A 20,056-nucleotide genomic window follows, 5' to 3' on the forward strand; every position below is an offset into this window, starting at 1 on the left:
GAACACAGCCACCTTTGGTGTTTTTGGGTCGCCTTGTTAACGGCCAAAAGCACAGTTTAGGACGAGATTCACCATTGAACTACCTGCTTTATGTATCTTTTTGGGGATCTGACTAAATTCACATGGAAATGTGAGTTATAAATCTGTCATTCTCATTGAAAGCAAGTCTGAATGATAGATCTGTGTTTCCCGTTTTTACGTTTTGTTCACCAGCTTCAAACAGTTGAAAATATAATATTTGGGGTTATGGAAAAGATCATTCACAGCGGTTTAGATGGTACAAGTATTCTCTACACTATACTTGCTTGTTTTGTCACATAAACTGAAATTAGACGAACTATTCGAATTTTAGCAACTAGAAAATGCCGGAGCGATTTCTGAATTGGTCATCTTTAATCATATGTATCCTATCATGTAATCGCTTTTGCCACATTCCAATTGAGGTGGGAAATAAACTACAATGTAGGAAATTAATATTATTTGTAAATCAGTCAGACACAATTTACCCATGATACATTACGGTTTTGAGCCTCGAACACGGCCATTGGTAACCAATCGGCGTAGCAGCAGATACACAAGTAATCACCAAACAACTTCTAGATGCTAACTATAGTGATGATATCAGCTGAAACTTGAATTTAACTTGGTAACTTGAACGAATAGTTGGCTTTCTATCTAGATATCTGTACCCACGACACCGAAGATTTGTTTGAAAAACGCAAGGAGGTAGTCAATTATGTGATTTGATGTTACGCCGATAGCTCGCTAAACTAGTAGCAACATTTATTCTAGAAACGCGCAACGTTAGCATACTGGATCTAGCTGCTACGTTAGTTAATGTGGTAACTTTTCTAACGCCACTGGAGCATTGTTAAGCAACATTTAGTGTAAATCATAACGCAAGTTTGACTTTGGCATATCTCGATTCTCATCTGTTTGGATTAATTTAGACATACTAATCTACAAGCAAGGGGGCGGCTAGATACATCACCCCACTTTACCTCCTGATCTGCGGAAACAATGGCTAGTCCTGCCCCTCCACCAGCCACTGTCTCGACCGCCACTGAGAACCCCAGCAGCTCGACTGCTGCTGGGGAGGGTGGCAATCAGGACAGCACCTTCGAATGCAACATCTGCCTGGACACCTCCAAGGATGCGGTGATCAGTCTGTGTGGGCATCTCTTTTGGTAAACACCCTCTTGTCGTGAGACTGTTCTGTATTTGTGATTGATTGAGGGACATTCTTCCTTATCTGGTACTCAGGAGAGGGTATTGTGCACATAATTCAATATAGTAATTTAATATATATTCTCTCTCCCATTCTTTACATTTCTTGTATCACCTAGTTGGCCCTGTTTACATCAGGTAAGTCAATTGATACGTCATTTATTTTACACAACCACTGTCATCAGCTGCCACCTGACCCTTTACCAATGGATGTTTTACTGCTACTCTGAATATATCATGCAATCTTAACCCCCCCCCCCCCCCCCCATGTTTATGCAGTGGTTAGAGACCAGACCTAACAGACAAGTGTGTCCAGTGTGCAAGGCAGGCATCAGTCGAGACAAAGTCATCCCACTATATGGCAGGGGAAGCACAGGCCAGCAGGACCCACGGTGGGTTGATGTACTCAACATGAAAGCAGGGAGCTCAGTTTGCATACAATCCTCAGTTATTACTCTGAATTCCACATCCCAAACTACTGTTGTCAACAACTTGTCTCTCATTGTTAGGGAGCGAACGCCTCCTCGACCACAAGGACAGAGGCCAGAGCCAGAAAATCGTGTAAGTACTGTGTAATACAACCACTATCACCAAGCCATTACTCTCACTTTTCAGACTGTGCACAATTATTTAGCAAGGATGTTAGCAAAGCTCAATACAGATAGTTCTACTGTGTATCACTTGTTTGCAATGTTGGCTGCTGTATTGCACTACCCATTCATGATGAAACTATGACACGGGATGATGTAGTGAACCCGCCCATAGCTGAATTCATTAGCAGAATTAACTTTCTCACTGGGACCTATTAAGCGCTGCCTGAAGAGCTCTATTTGATCCCTTGAGAATGACGAAACTTATAGCACTAGCGATTGCGTCACATCATCTCTCCCTCGAAACACCTGTTAAAGTCAACTTTTTTGTACATATGGAATAGTCATGTTATAACCCTGGGTTGGTGCAATGTTATTGTAAGGTTCTCTTCCCATCACAGGGATTTCAGGGATTCGGCTTTGGAGACGGAGGATTCCAGATGTCTTTCGGCATTGGTGCTTTTCCATTTGGCATTTTCTCTACAGCTTTTAACATCAATGATGGAAGACCACATCCAGGTACTTTAGCTGTGTAGGTTGAGCATTGTGTATTGTAACAATGTTTCATCAAAAATGTATTGTGAATGGCCCCCTCTACCTTGAAAAGCATTGATTCATTCTCCACTGGTTACCCCACACAGCTGCCCCTGGGACCCCCCAGCACATGGATGAACAGTTCTTGTCCCAACTCTTTCTAATTGTGGCTCTGGTGATTGTGTTTTGGCTACTAATCACATAAATGTCTGGGCGGCCAGGACTAAGGCTCAATTTGGACAGTTCTTAATACTCTGTTTCCAGATACTTGTTTGATTTTGTACTTTTCCACATTCTAAGTATTGTCCTCTGAACTTGCCGTTGGTTTATTTTCAGTAATTGAGATTAAACTGTTTGATTACATCTGTACTATGAATCCTACAGAAGTCTTAAAATGGCCCTACCTCTTCATTTCCATCAATGGTGTGTTTAATAGACAAAGTTTCCTTGGCTGGCAATATAGAACCAGATTTTAAAAGAAAAAATGGCAAATCAGTAAATGTAAGGTATCACCCTCTGTGTTTGTATGGATGTAGATGAGCAGTATGTCCTATTTCTGAACTGAATATCAATTCGGGAAGAGATGCATAATTGGCGATAGACTTAAATTGTTGACACAATTGCCTTTTGAGTAACATTACCAGTATGCAGGACATTGTGTGGTGTCAGCAAGGGAATAGTCCAAAGGAGCAGTATTGATATGGGTTTAAGTTATTGAATGATATTAACTGGTATGTCCTCAGTTAAAATAGCTCCTATGGCAACTATCATTTAACTACCATGTTTCAGAAAATAAGCTTACAATTTAAAGGAGCTATTTTTGGTTGAAGGATAGTCATTGTCTGCCACTAGTAAGACTTATTTAGTACAAATGGAAATGTAGAATTCTAATGCATATGCTTATATAATAAAGAACTTGGGATGTGCAAAAGGTGTAGAAGATTTTGATTTCTTCAACCTGACAACTATCAAGATGAATGTCATTAGTAACAGAAGCTGTTATTTGATGTGCTCCCTCACTAATTGATTTTTACTTCACCACTTTCTCACTGTAATAAAAAGTTGAATATAAAAAATGGATTATTAAAAATAGCATAAGCGTCTGTAATAGACTGTTTGTTTAAAGTTCTCTCAGTAGGATATGAAGCAAACACCTTCGTATGGGTAGTCAATGTTTCTCTAATCAGGCTGCAACCATTTAATGCCATTCAAAGAAACATAACAGCCCACTGTATTTTCAATTGGGTTAACTTGCATTCATAACAGAAAATGCTTTAAGATCTATTAAAATAATTGATTTGGTTGTTAATCAACTCTTGTGAAAAATATAAAAGTATCTCTCAATATTATTCTAAAAACAGATGAATAACTTGGCTCTTCATGTTTTAGGAGAGAAATATATTTTACAAAAAAATACTTTAGGTCCAAAGAAACATTAGAACTTCCACTGAGAACAACCCCTGTAGACCCTACAAAAATGAATGAGTTATGTCTCTGGCTCTTCTTGTGAATCTGGCCCTTGGTCTTCTTGAGGCACGGGCTCTGGCAGTTCATTAGACACTGTCACCAGTGGGTCTTTGACAGTCAATGGCTGATCTACACTAAACTCTGCCTCATACATTATCTGTTGGATCTTAATTTTGGTCTCACATCTTTTTTGTGGAGCTAGCCTCTTCAAGGCAGGAACGAAGCTGAGAAGAAACATCTCATCCTCGTCACACTGTCGGTTAGGGATCATGGAATCTGATCTGTGATCTTTCTCTTTGGCCAGCAGCCTCCTGTTCTTTGTGGAGAGCTTGGCAGGAGTGCTTGAGGAACATGGTGAAGCAGGGGACTCTTGTCGTGTCTGAGGCCTCTTCCTGGTTGTGTATGTTGATAGCTGGGGAGCTGAGGATGGCTGGGGCGCTGGGGATATTTGGGCACCTGGTGGTAGCTTGGCCAGGAAAGCCAGCTGGGCCATCTGGGTGCCTTGTTGCGCTGGGGACAGCTGGGTCACAAAGGCTAGCTGCGACATGGTCCCAACCTGGGTTGTAGGGGTTTTCATGTTGTTTACCAGGGCTGTGTTGAGTGTTTTGACAGGTTTGAGCTCACTCTGTGTGATTTTATTGATTGTATCAGGGCTTTCCTGGTTGTCATGGTCTGCATTGCCGTTTCTAGGTTTAATGAATGGTTGAAGAAAGTTCAGAAGTTGTCTGTATTTCCATCGACTGGTGGTGCGCTCCCCTGTCTCCTCCTTACTCCTTTTCTCCTGTCGTACTTCCTTGAAGTATCGGTCTCTTAGATTCTTCCATTTCCTTTTGCACTCTTCAGCTAAAATGGATAAATCAATGATATCAATTATGCAATATGGATTCATCATACTCAAGACTTAATTTGATGCATTTCATATTGAACAAGCTAAACATGGAGAATATTTGACTAAATGGATGGAAACAAATATTTACAAGTAGCTAGTATGATTAACAATGTATTTTTGGCCAATGAGTCAGAAAAAAAACGGGAGCATTCAGGTGATTGAACACATCTCTCCATCCCAATGAGGGGGTTCGATTAATCTCACCGGGGCGTCAGGGCTGCCTCCCGGGTTTGAGGTACGTGCCTCGCTCTGTCCGACTGCAAAGTCGGCAAAAAAAATGGACGTGAGTATAGTAGGATTGTGTTTTCCCGTGCAAAAGTTATTGCTTTGGATAAAAACGCTTTATCTGCCTAAGCAACGAAAACGAATTAAACATTTGATGGAAAATATGTTTCTGGACCATGTACCCTGTTGAAAACATGACCAAGCCGACCCCGCTTTCGCACGATGATGTGACCGGCCATTGTCCGGGCCAACCCCGGCCAGCGTGTAATAAATAACTCCCACATAGATGGAACCTAATCGGGTTCCTACTTATAAACTGTAAATGTGAGGCTCTACTATTGAGTTGGTCGGAAAAAAAAAAAAAAAGTGCAGTGTTCTCCATTTGATGGCATTTGTTAGTTAATTTCATTAATGCGTGGAAGATGCGATGCCAATCTACTCGTGGCTCATTGCGCGGGTGGGGAACGGAACATTTTTCCCCTCGTGCCGCGGTGTCTGCAGTCTGCGCTGCGCTCACGAATTCGTCTGCCTCCCCATTGACGTAAATATGATTCACGCGGTTCTTGCGGCGATGTGCCATTAAAACTCACCGTATACAGATGCTATTCACGTGATAAAAATGTATAAAATACAACAAACGCCATAATTTCTAAACTTGCCCCATTTCGACAAACAAGTCAGATTGCTTAAAACTAGCTAGCTCGCTAAGATTAGCACAAACATTTGCATCAACGCAACTTGATGATTTGTAGAAACACCATAGCTTACCTGGAAGAGCTGTCAACGCGCTGATTCTCCGCCAAGCAAGTGATCTTGTCTCACCATTGCGGTAATCTGGCAAAGTTGTATTATACAGCTCAGGAAAATTAAAAACGGACAATATCAACTTTTCGTCCATCTTGACTTGAGAATGCGGTCGGTCGCGCGCGGAAGCGACGGTCCCCCGCCTTTCCGCGTGGTTACGTCAAAGCGGTATGCACAGAATATCGCGAGCCGATCCGCTACCGCATGCGTGTCCGTGCGCTGCCCGTCCTACTTATTCTGTCATATCACAAGAGGGCAGTACAATCCCGTGTTCTGAATAGTTTTAGACCGAGGACAACCAATCAAAGCACATAGCAACCTTATAAACCATCTCTGGAACACCTGTTTTGAAGGAGTGCTCATCAGGGACAACCTAACTCTCATAAATTTACATAATATAATATATACCAGACATTAGGCTATAGCTAAATAAATGTGGATTATAAATTAAGTGCAAACTAACTATGGAAGAAATCTGAAAATGCTGTGTCTCATTTCAAGTAGTACTGTTATTTGAATTTTCTAAATATCTGATTGTGTGACATGACAACTGTCATATCAGCCCAGACATTAGCGGAGATACTGGAAAATTGTATAAAATATAATGCGATGGGATGTTTGATTAAGAAAGTATAATTTTGTCAAAATCACAGGCACAAAAAGTAACCATTTACCTAATACTGTAGGCCACTACTAGCATTTATTCAACATACAGCCTATACCACTGAATAACCATAATTAAACTCTGTGTAGATACATCTTCCATTGCTCCTACAACTCTTCATTGTGTTAAGTCAGCCTGCTGCTGTCCTGAGACCTTTTCTGGACCATTCCCATTATTTGAGCCTCCACACATTTTAGTTTTTACATGCTGTGTTCAAAAACAGCATTTGAAAAGGAAAGAGAAAGGGCATCATTCCACAACACATCTATTCGTCCTGCTCCTCTCACACCTCTGGGGTACCTGCTAGCCTGATCCATTAGGGGGTCCACACCCAACCACCCAACCACCCTCCATGTCCCCCTCCCCTTCCTTCTGCACCCTGTCCTCCTCTTCAGCAGGTGTCTGTTGGACACAGACTGCCATCGTATTCTCATCCATTATTTCACAGGCCTGGTTGGAGAAACCAGTGAGAGGTAGGCAACTTTCGCTCACTTGCCTCTTGTTCCTGCTGCCTCTTGAGCTTCTGGTCCTTTGGTATAAAGACACAAGTCAGGCCGCTGTTTAATATCCATTCACATAATTGTTGAATAGATCATCTCAATTTGCTTAATTTGGCTCCAAACTGATGTTCACTGCCAATCCCTCTCTGAACTAATTGAATGATAACAACTGAATCCTTGTATACGAAATGAGTAGCCCCCTGTTATAAAAGGCTGAACTACTACACTTTGATGACCTAAGATCATAAACATGCAAACGGCCAATCAGATTGGCTGGCTAAATATAGATCTCCATGAACCGTGCAGTGATATCTTATAGCATAAAAATGTGCACTGGGACCGCCTCTATACCTGCTCAGAGTCGCAGTGATTTGTATCTCTGATTCCTTCCTTGTTCCTCTTCATTGCTATGCATGTTGAATGTCTGAGGAATTAATTTCCCACCTTCAGCTGACCTCTTATAGAAGTAACCGGCTATTATGCCTGATCCCAGCAGTACGATGATTGCCATTAGGATGTTTGCTAAGAGAACCTGAAATTTTGAGATACACATACACTACATATCACGGTGAAAGACCTTATCACTAAGACATATCTTACCAAGACTATGATCTATTCTAATATTTGATGTTGAAAGTGTATTTCTGTGCATTTTGACAAAGGAGAGTAATTGAGTGCTGCATCAGATGACGTGGCCTCCCCAATTTTTGACCTCAACCCAACTGAGATGGTTTGGGATGAGTTGGACCGCAGAGTGAAGGAAAAGCAGCCAACAAGTGCTCAGGATATGTGGGAACTCCGTCAAGGCGGTTGGAAAAGCATTCCAGGTGAAGCTAGTTGAGAGAATGCCAAGAGTGTGCAAAGCTGTCATCAAGGCAAAGGGGGACTACTTTGAAGAATCTAAAATATATTTTGATTTTTTTAACACTTTTTTGGTTACTACATGATTCCATACAGTTGAAGTCGGAAGTTTACATACACTTAGGTTGGAGTAATTGAAACTCATTTTTCAACCACTCCACAAATTTCTTCTTAACAAACTATAGTTTTGGCACGTCAGTTATGACATCTACTTTGTGCATGACAAGTAATTTTTCCAACAATTGTTTACAGACAGATTTTTTCACTTATAATTCACTGTATCACAATTCAAATGGGTCAGAAGTTTACATACACTAAGTTGACTGTGCCTTTAAACAGCTTGGAATTCCAGAAAAGGATGTCATGGCTTTAGAAGCTTCTTGGCTAATTGACATCATTTGAGTCAATTGGAGGTGTACCTGTGGATGCATTTCAAGTCCTACCTTCAAACGCAGTGCCTCTTTGCTTGACATCATGGGAATATCCAAAAAAATCAGCCAAGACCTCAGAAAGAAAATTGTAGACCTCCACAAGTCTGGTTCATCCTTGGGAGCAATTTCCAAATGCCTGAAGGTACCACGTTCATCTGTTCAAACAATAGTACGCAAGTATAAACACCATGGGACCACACAGCCGTCATATCAGGAAGGAGACGCTGGTGGAAAAGTGCAAATCAATCCCAGAAAAACAGCAAAGGACCTTGTGAAGATGCTGGAGGAAACAGGTACAAAAATATCTATATCCACAGTAAAACAAGTCCTATATCAACATAACCTGAAAGGCTACTCAGCAAGGAAGAAGCCGCTGCTCCAAAACCACCATAAAAAAGCCAGACTACTGTTTGCAACTGCACATGGAGACTAAGATTGTACTTTTTGGAGAAGTGTCCTCTGGTCTGATGAAGCAAAAATAGAACTGTTTGGCCATAATGACCATCGTTATGCTTGGAGGAAAAAGGGGGAGGCTTGCAAGCCGAAGAACACCATCCCAACCTTTAAGCACGGGGGTGGCAGCATCATGTTGTGGGGGTGCTTTACTGCAAGAGGGACTGGTGCACTTCACAAAATAGATGGCGTCATGAGGAGGAAAATGATGTAGATATATTGAAGCAACATCTCAAGACATCAAGCTTTAACTGGTCGCAAATGGGTCTTCGAAATGTACAATGACCCCAAGCATACTTCCAAAGTTGTGGCAAAATGGCTTAAGGACAACAAAGTCAGGGTATTGGAGTGGCCATCACAAAGACCTGACCTCGTACCTATAGAAAATTTGTGGGCAGAACTGAAAAAGCGTGTGTGAGCAAGGAGGCCTACAAACCTGACTCAGTTACACCAGCTCTGTCACGAGGAATAGGCCAAAATTCACCCAACTTATTGTGAGAAGCTTGTGGAAGTGTACCCGAAACGTTTGACCCAAGTTAAACAATTTAAAGGCAATGCTACCAAATACTAATTGAGTGTATGTAAGCTTCTGACCCACTGGGAATGTGATAAAATAAATAAATTATTCTCGCTACTATTATTCTGACATTTCACATTCTAAAATAAAGTGGTGATCCAACTGACCTAAGACAGAATTTTTACTAGGATTAAATGTCAGGAATTGTGAAAAACTGAGTTTAAATGTATTTGGCTAAGGTGTATGTAAACTTCCGACTTCAACTGTATGTGTTATTTCATAGTTTTGATGTCTTCACTATTATTCTACAATGTAGAAAATAGTAAAAATAGGTGTGTCCTGACTTTTGACTGGTACTGTAAGTTAATTTGTCCCAGTACATTTGCTACCCTAAAATGGGGGGACTATGTACACAAAGTGTTGTATTTTCTAAGCAGTCCATCCAATATGGATGAAAATACCCTCAAATTAAAGCTGACAGTCTGCACTTTAAACTCATAGTCCTTGTTTGATTTAGAGCCAAAATAAGAAAAAATGCTTCACCGTCCCAATAATTACGGAGGGAACTGTACAACAGACATGACGGTTATTAGCTTACGGCATACAATTGAGAAAATGTAAGATAACAGTGTTACATTTACTGAAATAAATGTAATAATCCATATCACATTTAATGCCCACCTACAGTATGTTTACAAAATTAGAATTAAGTCATTTAAGTATCTTGAAAGCCATAAATAATAAACCCGGTCAAAACAGTTAAAATCTGAATGTGTTCAACTGACAGACGATAAACACAACCATAATGGATTCAGAATAAATTATATTGCTATTCAATTTTGATTATGTAAATTACTTATTGTCAAAAGGTTTTATATTTTTTATCTTGAGACACCTGCTGGTGCAGCAATCATTATATTAAAATGCTTCCAGACAGACATTTTCCAGTATGTGAAGCTGGAAATTCCACTGGGAAATGAACTAATAAACTATCTATGGTACATAAAATAGAGCTGTATGTTCACAAGTGTTTTTGACATTTTTTTTATCATGAGCTCATTTTATTTCTAGCAAACTCTCCAACTTCTCGGGTAAACAGCTCCTTTGCTATCTACTGTATGTTATCCTGTCTTCAAGGTCCTCTTGCTATAATGATTTGGTACTAAGAAAAACTACTCCAGGCCGGTCTCCAGGCTACTGCCAGTTATTTGTAGAATGATCTTCACGTCATCTTTGGGTGGCCTGGGTATATAATTGCTGACCCCTTGTCTCTCTTTCAACCTTGCCATGTTCATGCATTGCCTAGATTGTTCTACATACCATTGTTTTAGCCCAAATTCTCACTGAAGGCACCTTTTAGGTCTACAGCATATAGCGTGTAGCCTCACATATAGCCACCCTATTTTCTCTTTCTATTCTTTATAATGTTTAATAAATTATTACCATGGCATTATTGCAACAAAGAAATATATAAAAAATACACTATCACATTTACATAAGAATTCAGACCCTTTACTCAGTACTTTGTTGAAGCACCTTTGGCAGCGATTACAGCCTCAAATCTTCTTGGGTATGACGCTACAAGCTCGGCACACCTGTACTTGGGGAGTTTCTCCCATTCTTCTCTGCAGATCCTCTCAAGCTCTGCCAGGTTGGATGGGGAGTGTGGCTGCACATCTATTTTCAGGTCTCTCCAGAGATGTTCAATCGGGTTAGAGTCCGGGCTCTGGCTGGGCCACTCAAGGACATTCAGAGAGCTGTCCCAAAGCCTCTCCTGCATTGTCTTGGCTGTGTGCTTAGGGTCGTTGTCCTGTTGGAAGGTGAACCTTCGCCCCAGTCTGAGGTCCTGAGCGCTTTGGAGCAGGTTTTCATTAAGGATCTCTCTGTACTTTGCTCTGTTCATCTTTCCCTTGATCCTGACTAGTCTCCCAGTCCCTGCCGCTGAAAAACATCCCCACAGCATGATGCTGCCACCATCATTCTTCACCGTAGGGATGACATTGGCCAGGTGATGAGTGGTGCCTGGTTTCCTCTAGATGCTGCACTTGATGCATTTATTAAACTATTTATTCCAGGTACCAATAAGCACGCACCCATTAAGAAAATGAATGTAAAACTGTTAAATCCCTTTGGATTGATGAGGAATTGAAAAATTGCATGGTTGAGAGGGATGAGGCAAAAGGTATGGCAATTAAGTCTGGCAGCCCAATTGATTGGCAAACATACTGGAAATTAAGAAATCATGTGACTAAAGAAAAATAAACTACACTATGAAACAAAGATAAATTATATAAAGAATGACAGTAAAAAGCTTTGGGGCACCTTAAAATAAATTTTTTGGGAAAAAAAGCCAACTCGGCTCCTTCATTCATTGAATCAGATGGCCCATTCATCACAAAGCCCACTAATATTGCAAACTACTTTAATTACTTTTTCATTGGCAAGATAACCAAACTTAGGGAGTACATGCCAGCAACAAACGCTGACACTACACATCCAAGTATATCGGAGCAAATTATGAAAGACAAGAATTGTAATTTTGAATTCCGTAAAGTCGGTGTGGAAGAGGTGAAAAAATGATTGTTGTCTATCAACAATGACAAGCCACCGGGGTCTGACAATCTGGATGGAAAATTACTGAGGATAATAGCCGATGATATTGCCACTCCTATTTGCCACATCTTCAATTTAAGCCCATTAGAGAGCGTGTGCCCTCAGGCCTGGAGGGAAGCTAAAGTAATTCCGCTACCCAAGAATAGTAAAGCCCCATTCAGCCTGTTATCAACCCTTAATAAAAAATTATGTTTGACCAGGTAATGCTATTTCACAGTAAAAAAAATTGACAACAGAATTTCAGCATGCTTATAGGGAAGGACACTCAACAAGCACAGCACTTACACAAATGACTGATGATTGGCTGAGAGAAATTGATTATAAAATTATTGGGGGCTGTCTTGTTAGATTTCAGTGCAGCTTTTGACATTATTGATCATAGTCTGCAGCTGAAAAAACATATATGTTATGGCTTTACACCCCCTGCTATTATATGGATAAAGAGTTACTTGTCTAACAGAAACAGAGGGTGTTCTTTAATGGAAGCCTCTCAAATATAATCCAGTTAGAATCAGGAATTCCCCAGGGTAGCTGTTTAGGCCCCTTGCTTTTTCCCATTTTTACAAACGACATGCCACTGACTTTGAGTAAAGCCAGAGTGTCTATGTATGCGGATGACTCAACACTATACACGTCAGCTACAACAGCAACTGAAATGACTGCAACACTCAACAAAGAGCTGCAGTTAGTTTCAGAGTGGGTGGCAAGGAATAACTTATCCCTAAATATTTCTAAAAGCAAAAGCACTGTATTTGGAACAAACCACTCACTAAACCCTAAACCTCAACTAAATCGTGTAATCAATCATGTGGAAATTGAGCAAATTGAGATTACTAAACTGCTTGGAGTAACCCTAGATTGTAAACTGTCATGGTCAAAACATATTGATGCAGTAGTAGCTTAGATGGGGAGAAGTCTGTCAATAATAAAGTGATGCTCTGCCTTCTTAACAACATTATCAACAAGGCAGGTCCTACAGGCCCTAGTTTTGTCGCACCTTGACTACTGTTCAGTCTTGTGGTCAGGTGCCACAAAAAAGGACTTAGGAAAATTGCAATTGGCTCAGAACAGGGCAGCACGGCTGGCCCTTGGGTGCACACAGAGAGCTAATATTAATAATATGCAGGTCAGTCCCTCCTGGCTGAAAGTGGAGGAGAGATTGACTTCATCTCTACTTTTATTTCTGAGAGGTATTGACATGTTGAATGCACCTAGCTGTCTGTTTAAACTACTGGCACATAGCTCGGACACCCGTGCATACCCCACAAGCCATGCCACAAGAGGTCTCTTCACAGTCCCCAAGTCTATGGAAGGCGAAGAGTATTAAATAGAGCCATGACAACATGGAACTCTATTCCACATCAAGTAACTGACGCAAGCAGTAAAATTAGATTTAAAAAACAGATTAAAAAAACACTTTATGGAACAGCAGGGATTGTGAAGCAACACAAACATTTGCACAGACACATGCATACACACACACACGATAACATACGCACTATACATACACATGGATTTAGTACTGTAGATATGTGGTAGTGGTGGAGTAGGGGCCTGAGGGCACACAGTATGTTGTGAAATCTGTGAATGTATTGTAATGTTTTTAAAATGGTATAAATTGCCTTAATTTTGCTGGACCCGAGGAAGAGTAGCTGCTGCCTTGGCAGCAGCTAATGGGGATCCATAATAAATACAAATACAAATATGATGCTTGGGAATCAGGCCGAAGAGTTCGATCTTGGTTTCATCACACCAGAGAATCTTGTTTCTCATGGTCTGAGAGTCCTTTTTAGGTGCCTTTTGGCAAACTCCAAGCGGGCTGTCAAGTGCCTTTAACTGAGGATTGGCTTCTGTCTGGCCACTCTACCATAAAGGTCGGGTGCTGCAGAGATGGTTGTCCTTCTGGAAGGTTCTCCCATCTCCACAGAGGAATCTTGGTGCTCTGTCAGAGTGACCATCGGGTTCTTGGTCACCTCCCTGACCTCCCCCGATTGCTCTGTTTGGCCGGGCGGCCAACTCTAGGAAGAGTCTTAGTGGTTCCAAACTTTTTCCATTTAAGAGTGGAGCCAACTGTGTTCTTGGGGAACGTCAATGCTGCAGAAATTATTTGGTACCTTCCCCAGATCTGTGCCTTGACACAATCCTGTCTCAGAGCTCTACGGACAATTCCTTCGATTTCATGGCTTGGTTTTTGCTCCGACATGCATTGTCAACTGTGGGACCTTCTATAGACAGGTGTGTGCCTTTCCAAATCATGTCTAATCAATTGCTTTCACCACAGGTGGACGCCGATCAAGTTGTAGAAACATCTCAAGGATGATCAATGGAAACAGGATGCATTTGAACTCAATTTCGAGTTTTTTTAATTTAAAAACGTCAATTTTAGAATAAGGCTGTAACGTAACAAAATGTGGAAGAAAATCAAGGGATCTGAATACTTTCCGAAGATACACAGTGGGGAGAACAAGTATTTGACACGCTGCCGATTTTGCAGGTTTTCCTACTTACAAAGCATGTAGAGGTCTGTAATTTTTATCATAGCTACACTTCAACCGTGAAAGACGGAATCTAAAACAAAAATCCAGAAAATCACATTGTATGATTTTTAAGTAAATAATTTGCATTTTATTGCATGACATAAGTATTTGATCACCTACGAACCAGTAAGAATTCTGGCTCTCACAGACCTGTTAGTTTTTCTTTAAGAATCCCTCCTGTTCTCCACCTGTATTAACTGCACCTGTCCACACACTCAATCAAACAGACTCCAACCTCTCCACAATGGCCAAGACCAGAGAGCTGTGTAAGGACATCAGGGATACAATTGTAGACCTGCACAAGGCTGGGATGGGCTACAGGACAATAGAAAAGCAGCTTGGTGAGAAGGCAACAACTGTTGGCGCAATTATTAGAAAATGGAAGAAGTTCAAGATGACGGTCAATCAACCTCGGTTTGGGGCTCCATGCAAGATCTCACCTCGTGGGGCATCATTGATCATGAGGAAGGTGAGGGATCAGCCCAGAACTACACGGCAGGACCTGGTCAATGACCTGAAGAGAGCTGGGACCACAGTCTCAAAGAAAACCATTAGTAACACACTACGCCGTCATGGATTAAAATCCTGCAGCGCACGCAAGGTCCCCCTGCTCAAGCCAGCGCATGTCCAGGCCCGTCTGAAGTTTGCCAATGACCATCTGGATGATCCAGAGGAGGAATGGGAGAAGGTCATGTGGTCTGATGAGACAAAAATAGAGCTTTTTGGTCTAAACTCCACTCGCCGTGTTTGGAGGAAGAAGAAGGATGAGTACAACCCCAAGGACACCATCCCAACCGTGAAGCATGGAGGTGGAAACATAATTATTTGGGGATGCTTTCCTGCAAAGGGGACAGGACGACTGCACCGTATTAAGGGGAGGATGGATGGGGCCATGTATCGTGAGATCTTGGCCAACAACCTCCTTCCCTCAGTAAGAGCATTGAAGATGGGTCGTGGCTGAGTCTTCCAGCATGACAATGACCCAAAACACACAGCCAGGGCAACTGAGGAGTGGCTCCATAAGAAGCATCTCAAGATCCTGGAGTGGCCTAGCCAGTCTCCAGACCTGAACCCAATAGAAAGTCTGTATTGCCCAGCGACAGCCCCGAAACCTGAAGGTTCTGGAGAAGGTCTGTATGGAGGAGTGGGCCAAAATCCCTGATCAAGTGTGTGCAAACCTGCTCAAGAACTACAGGAAACGTATGATCTCTGTAATTGCAAACAAAGGTTTCTGTACCAAATATTAAGTTGTGCTTTTCTGATGTATCAAATACTTATGTCATGCAATAAAATGCAAATTAATTACTTAAAAATCATACAATGTGATTTTCTGAATTTTTGTTTTAGATTCCGTCTCTCACAGTTGAAGTGTACCTATGATAAAAATAGACAGACCTCTACATGCTTTGTGAGTAGGAAAACATGCAAAATCGGCAGTGTATCAAATACACTGTATATTTGTATATATACACACAGTAGCAGTCAAATGTTTGGACTCACCTACTCATTCAAGGATTTGTCTTTATTTGTACTATTTTCTACATTGTAGAATAATAGTGAAGACATTAAAACTATGAAATAACAAATATAGAATCATGTAGTAACCAAAAAAGTGTTAAACAAATCAAATTATATTTTATATTCTTAAATGTAGCTACCATTTGCCTTTATGACAGCTTTGCACACTCTTGGCATTCTCTCAACTAGCTTCATGAGGAATGCTTTTTCAACGGTCTTGAAGGACATCCCACATACAGTGCCTTGCGAAAGTATTCGGCCCCCTTGAACTTTGCGACCTTTTGCCACATTTCAGGCTTCAAACATAAAGATATAAAACTGTATTTTTTTGTGAAGAATCAACAACAAGTGGGACACAATCATGAAGTGGAACGACATTTATTGGATATTTCAAACTTTTTTAACAAATCAAAAACTGAAAAATTGGGCGTGCAAAATTATTCAGCCCCCTTAAGTTAATACTTTGTAGCGCCACCTTTTGCTGCGATTACAGCTGTAAGTCGCTTGGGGTATGTCTCTATCAGTTTTGCACATCGAGAGACTGACATTTTTTCCAATTCCTCCTTGCAAAACAGCTCGAGCTCAGTGAGGTTGGATGGAGAGCATTTGTGAACAGCAGTTTTCAGTTCTTTCCACAGATTCTCGATTGGATTCAGGTCTGGACTTTGACTTGGCCATTCTAACACCTGGATATGTTTATTTTTGAACCATTCCATTGTAGATTTTGCTTTATGTTTTGGATCATTGTCTTGTTGGAAGACAATCTCCGTCCCAGTCTCAGGTCTTTTGCAGACTCCATCAGGTTTTCTTCCAGAATGGTCCTGTATTTGGCTCCATCCATCTTCCCATCAATTTTAACCATCTTCCCTGTCCCTGCTGAAGAAAAGCAGGCCCAAACCATGATGCTGCCACCACCATGTTTGACAGTGGAGATGGTGTGTTCAGCTGGGTTGCTTTTACGCCAAACATAACGTTTTGCATTGTTGCCAAAAAGTTCAATTTTGGTTTCATCTGACCAGAGCACCTTCTTCCACATGTTTGGTGTGTCTCCCAGGTGGCTTGTGGCAAACTTTAAACAACACTTTTTATGGATATCTTTAAGAAATGGCTTTCTTCTTGCCACTCTTCCATAAAGGCCAGATTTGTGCAATATACGACTGATTGTTGTCCTATGGACAGAGTCTCCCACCTCAGCTGTAGATCTCTGCAGTTCATCCAGAGTGATCATGGGCCTCTTGGCTGCATCTCTGATCAGTCTTCTCCTTGTATGAGCTGAAAGTTTAGAGGGACGGCCAGGTCTTGGTAGATTTGCAGTGGTCTGATACTCCTTCCATTTCAATATTATCGTTTGCACAGTGCTCTTTGGGATGTTTAAAGCTTGGGAAATCTTTTTGTATCCAAATCCGGCTTTAAACTTCTTCACAACAGTATCTCGGACCTGCCTGGTGTGTTCCTTGTTCTTCATGATGCTCTCTGTGCTTTTAACGGACCTCTGAGACTATCACAGTGCAGGTGCATTTATACGGAGACTTGATTACACACAGGTGGATTGTATTTATCATCATTAGTCGTTTAGGTCAACATTGGATCATTCAGAGATCCTTTCTGAACTTCTGGAGCGAGTTTGCTGCACTGAAAGTAAAGGGGCTGAATAATTTTGCACGCACAATTTTTCAGTTTTTGATTTGTTAAAAAAGTTTGAAATATCCAATAAATGTCGTTCCACTTCATGATTGTGTCCCACTTGTTGTTGATTCTTCACAAAAAAATACAGTTTTATATCTTTATGTTTGAAGCCTGAAATGTGGCAAAAGGTCGCAAAGTTCAAGGGGGCCGAATACTTTCGCAAGGCACTGTATGCTGAGCACTTGTTGGGTGCTTTTCTTTCACTCTGCGGTCCAACTCATCCCAAACCATCTCAGTTGGGTTGAGGTCAGGTGATTGTGGAGGCCATGTCATCTGATGCAGCACTCCATCAGTCTCCTTGGTCAAATAACCCTTACACAGCCTGGAGCTGTGTTTTGGGGTCATTGTCCTGTTGAAAAACAAATTATAGTTCCACTAAGCGCAATCCAGACGGGATGGATTATCGCTGCAGAATGCTGTGGTAGCCATTCTGGTTAAAGTGTGCCTTTAATTCTAAATAAATCGCAGACAGTGTCACCAGCAAAGCACCCCCGCACCATCACACCTCCTCCACCATGCTTCACGGTGGAAACCGATTATTCGTTCACCTACTATGCTTCTCACAAAGAAACGGAGGTTGGAACAGAAAATCTCAAATTTGGACTCATCAGACCAATGCTCGTGTTTCTTGGTCCAAGTCTCTTCTTATTATTGGTGTCCTTTAGTAGTGGTTTCTTTGCAGGATTCAACCATTTTTATTTATATCATTTATTTTTTATTTAACCTTTATTTAATTAAGGATCTACAGGATCGGTGTTCCACCCTAGGGACGGCTGAGCTAACGTGCGCTAATGTGATTAGCATGACGTTGTAAGTAACAAGAACATTTCCCAGGACATCGACATATCTTATATGGGCAGAAAGCATAAATTCTTGTTAATCTAACTACACTGTCCAATTTACAGTAGCTATTACAGTGAAAACATACCATGCTATTGTTTGAGGAGAGTAGCAAAAACTTGAAAATGTATATATTGACCAATCAGGCACATTTAGGCAGACTTGATACAACATTTTGAACAGAAATACAATGGTTCATTGGATCAGTCTAAAACTTTGCACGTACACTGTTCCCATCTAGTGGACAAAATCTAAATTGTGCCTAGAGTCCTAAATCAGATTATGGCCTATCTCTTGCATTTCATAGATGATGGAACAAACAAAACATGTTTTTTTTTCATTGTATTATCTTTTACCAGATCTAATGTGTTATTCTCCTATATTAATTTCACATTTCCACAAACTTCAAAGTGTTTCCTTTCAAATGGTATCAAGAATATGCATTTCCTTGCTTCAGGTCCTGAGCTATTTCTGTTACTTACAACGGCAGTTAGATTTGGGTATGTCATTTTAGACAAAAATTTCAGGTCAGTTAACAACAAAGGCAAGCATTTCGGAGTCGCCTCTTCACTGTTGACGTTGAGACTGGTGTTTTGCGTATTTAATGTATTCATGTATTTAATTAAGCTGGCAGTTGAGGACACTCTAATGTATTTCTCCTCTTGCTCAGTTTTCCTCTTTCTATTCTGGTTAGAGGCAGTTTGTGCTGTTTTGTGAAGGGAGTTGTACACAGCGTTGTACGAGATCTTCAGTTTCTTGGCAATTTCTCACATGGAAAAGCCTTCATTTCTCAGAACAAGAATAGACTGACGAGTTTCAGAAGAAAGTTCTTTGTTTCTGGCCATTTTGAGCCTGTAATCGAACCCGCAAATGCTAATGCTACAGATACTCAACTAGTCTAAAGAAGGCCAGTTGTATTGCTTCTTTAGTTAGCACAGTTTTCAGCTGTGCTAACATAATTGCAAAAGGGTTTTATAACGATCAATTCGACTTTTAAAATGAAAAACTTGGATTAGCTAACACAACATACCGTTGGAACACAGGAGTGATGGTTTCTGATAATGGGCCTCTGTACACCTATGTAGATATTCCATTTTTTTTTTTAATCTGCCGTTTCCAACTACAGTAGTCATTTACAACATTAACAATGTCTACACTGTTTTACACATCAATTTTATGTTATTTTAATGGACAAGAAATTTGCTTTTGTTTCATAAACAAGGACATTTCTAAGTGACCCCAAACTTTTGAACGGCAGTGTATATATATTTTTACTCAGACGGAGTCTCAAATTACTATTGAGAGTAAGATGAGTAGAATACACCAGCAAATTTGGTTGTGAAATTTGGTTGTGCATCAGCATTTTTTCTCTTGTTATGTCAGTCACTCAATTAGTCATGTCAGCTAACAATGTTTTGATTTGTAGTTAGTCTAGCCTTTCCAAACTTGTAGTAGTTTTTTTCTTTTTCTTTTGGAAAAGTTTTATTGATACATTTCCTTTAAAAACAGCTCATACATTTTTTACATCATTGATACACATAAAAACGGCAACAAAGCATAAAACACAGCATTTGAAAGTTACATTTAAATTTGTTAAAAAGTACATGTTGTTAAAACCAATGAAAACAACCATGGATAAAAGTACTTTCCTTGTAAAAACATCAAATCTGTAAAAGCCATTTAAAATGTGTACTAATGAT

At 40.6% G+C, this 20,056-nt stretch overlaps 2 protein-coding genes across 6 annotated transcripts; one reads left to right on the forward strand and one right to left on the reverse strand.

The window, feature by feature from the left end:
• On the forward strand, window positions 1-3,276 carry LOC139422889 (E3 ubiquitin-protein ligase RNF185-like). Of its 5 annotated transcripts, none has more exons than XM_071174337.1 (7): window positions 1-130; window positions 951-1,187; window positions 1,347-1,365; window positions 1,507-1,619; window positions 1,737-1,788; window positions 2,219-2,336; window positions 2,459-3,276. In XM_071174337.1, exons 2-7 carry the CDS (start codon window positions 1,021-1,023, stop codon window positions 2,554-2,556), a joined length of 567 nt encoding a protein of 188 aa, XP_071030438.1. In that variant the 5' UTR covers window positions 1-130; window positions 951-1,020; the 3' UTR covers window positions 2,557-3,276. The 5 variants fall into 5 exon arrangements, with proteins under 5 accessions (XP_071030438.1, XP_071030439.1, XP_071030437.1 ...); XM_071174338.1 differs by lacking the exon at window positions 1-130 and adding an exon at window positions 195-646; XM_071174336.1 differs by lacking the exon at window positions 1-130 and having other exon boundaries at window positions 195-1,187.
• On the reverse strand, window positions 2,349-5,856 carry LOC139422888 (uncharacterized). Its single transcript, XM_071174335.1, has 2 exons — window positions 5,701-5,856; window positions 2,349-4,661 (listed from the first exon to the last, which is right to left on the reverse strand). Exons 1-2 carry the CDS (start codon window positions 5,828-5,830, stop codon window positions 3,838-3,840), a joined length of 954 nt encoding a protein of 317 aa, XP_071030436.1. The 5' UTR covers window positions 5,831-5,856; the 3' UTR covers window positions 2,349-3,837.
• Between the last annotated feature and the right edge of the window lie 14,200 nt (window positions 5,857-20,056).

The sequence above is a fragment of the Oncorhynchus clarkii genome, chromosome 12 (assembly GCF_045791955.1).
Source record: "Oncorhynchus clarkii lewisi isolate Uvic-CL-2024 chromosome 12, UVic_Ocla_1.0, whole genome shotgun sequence".
NCBI classification, from domain to species: domain Eukaryota; kingdom Metazoa; phylum Chordata; class Actinopteri; order Salmoniformes; family Salmonidae; genus Oncorhynchus; species Oncorhynchus clarkii.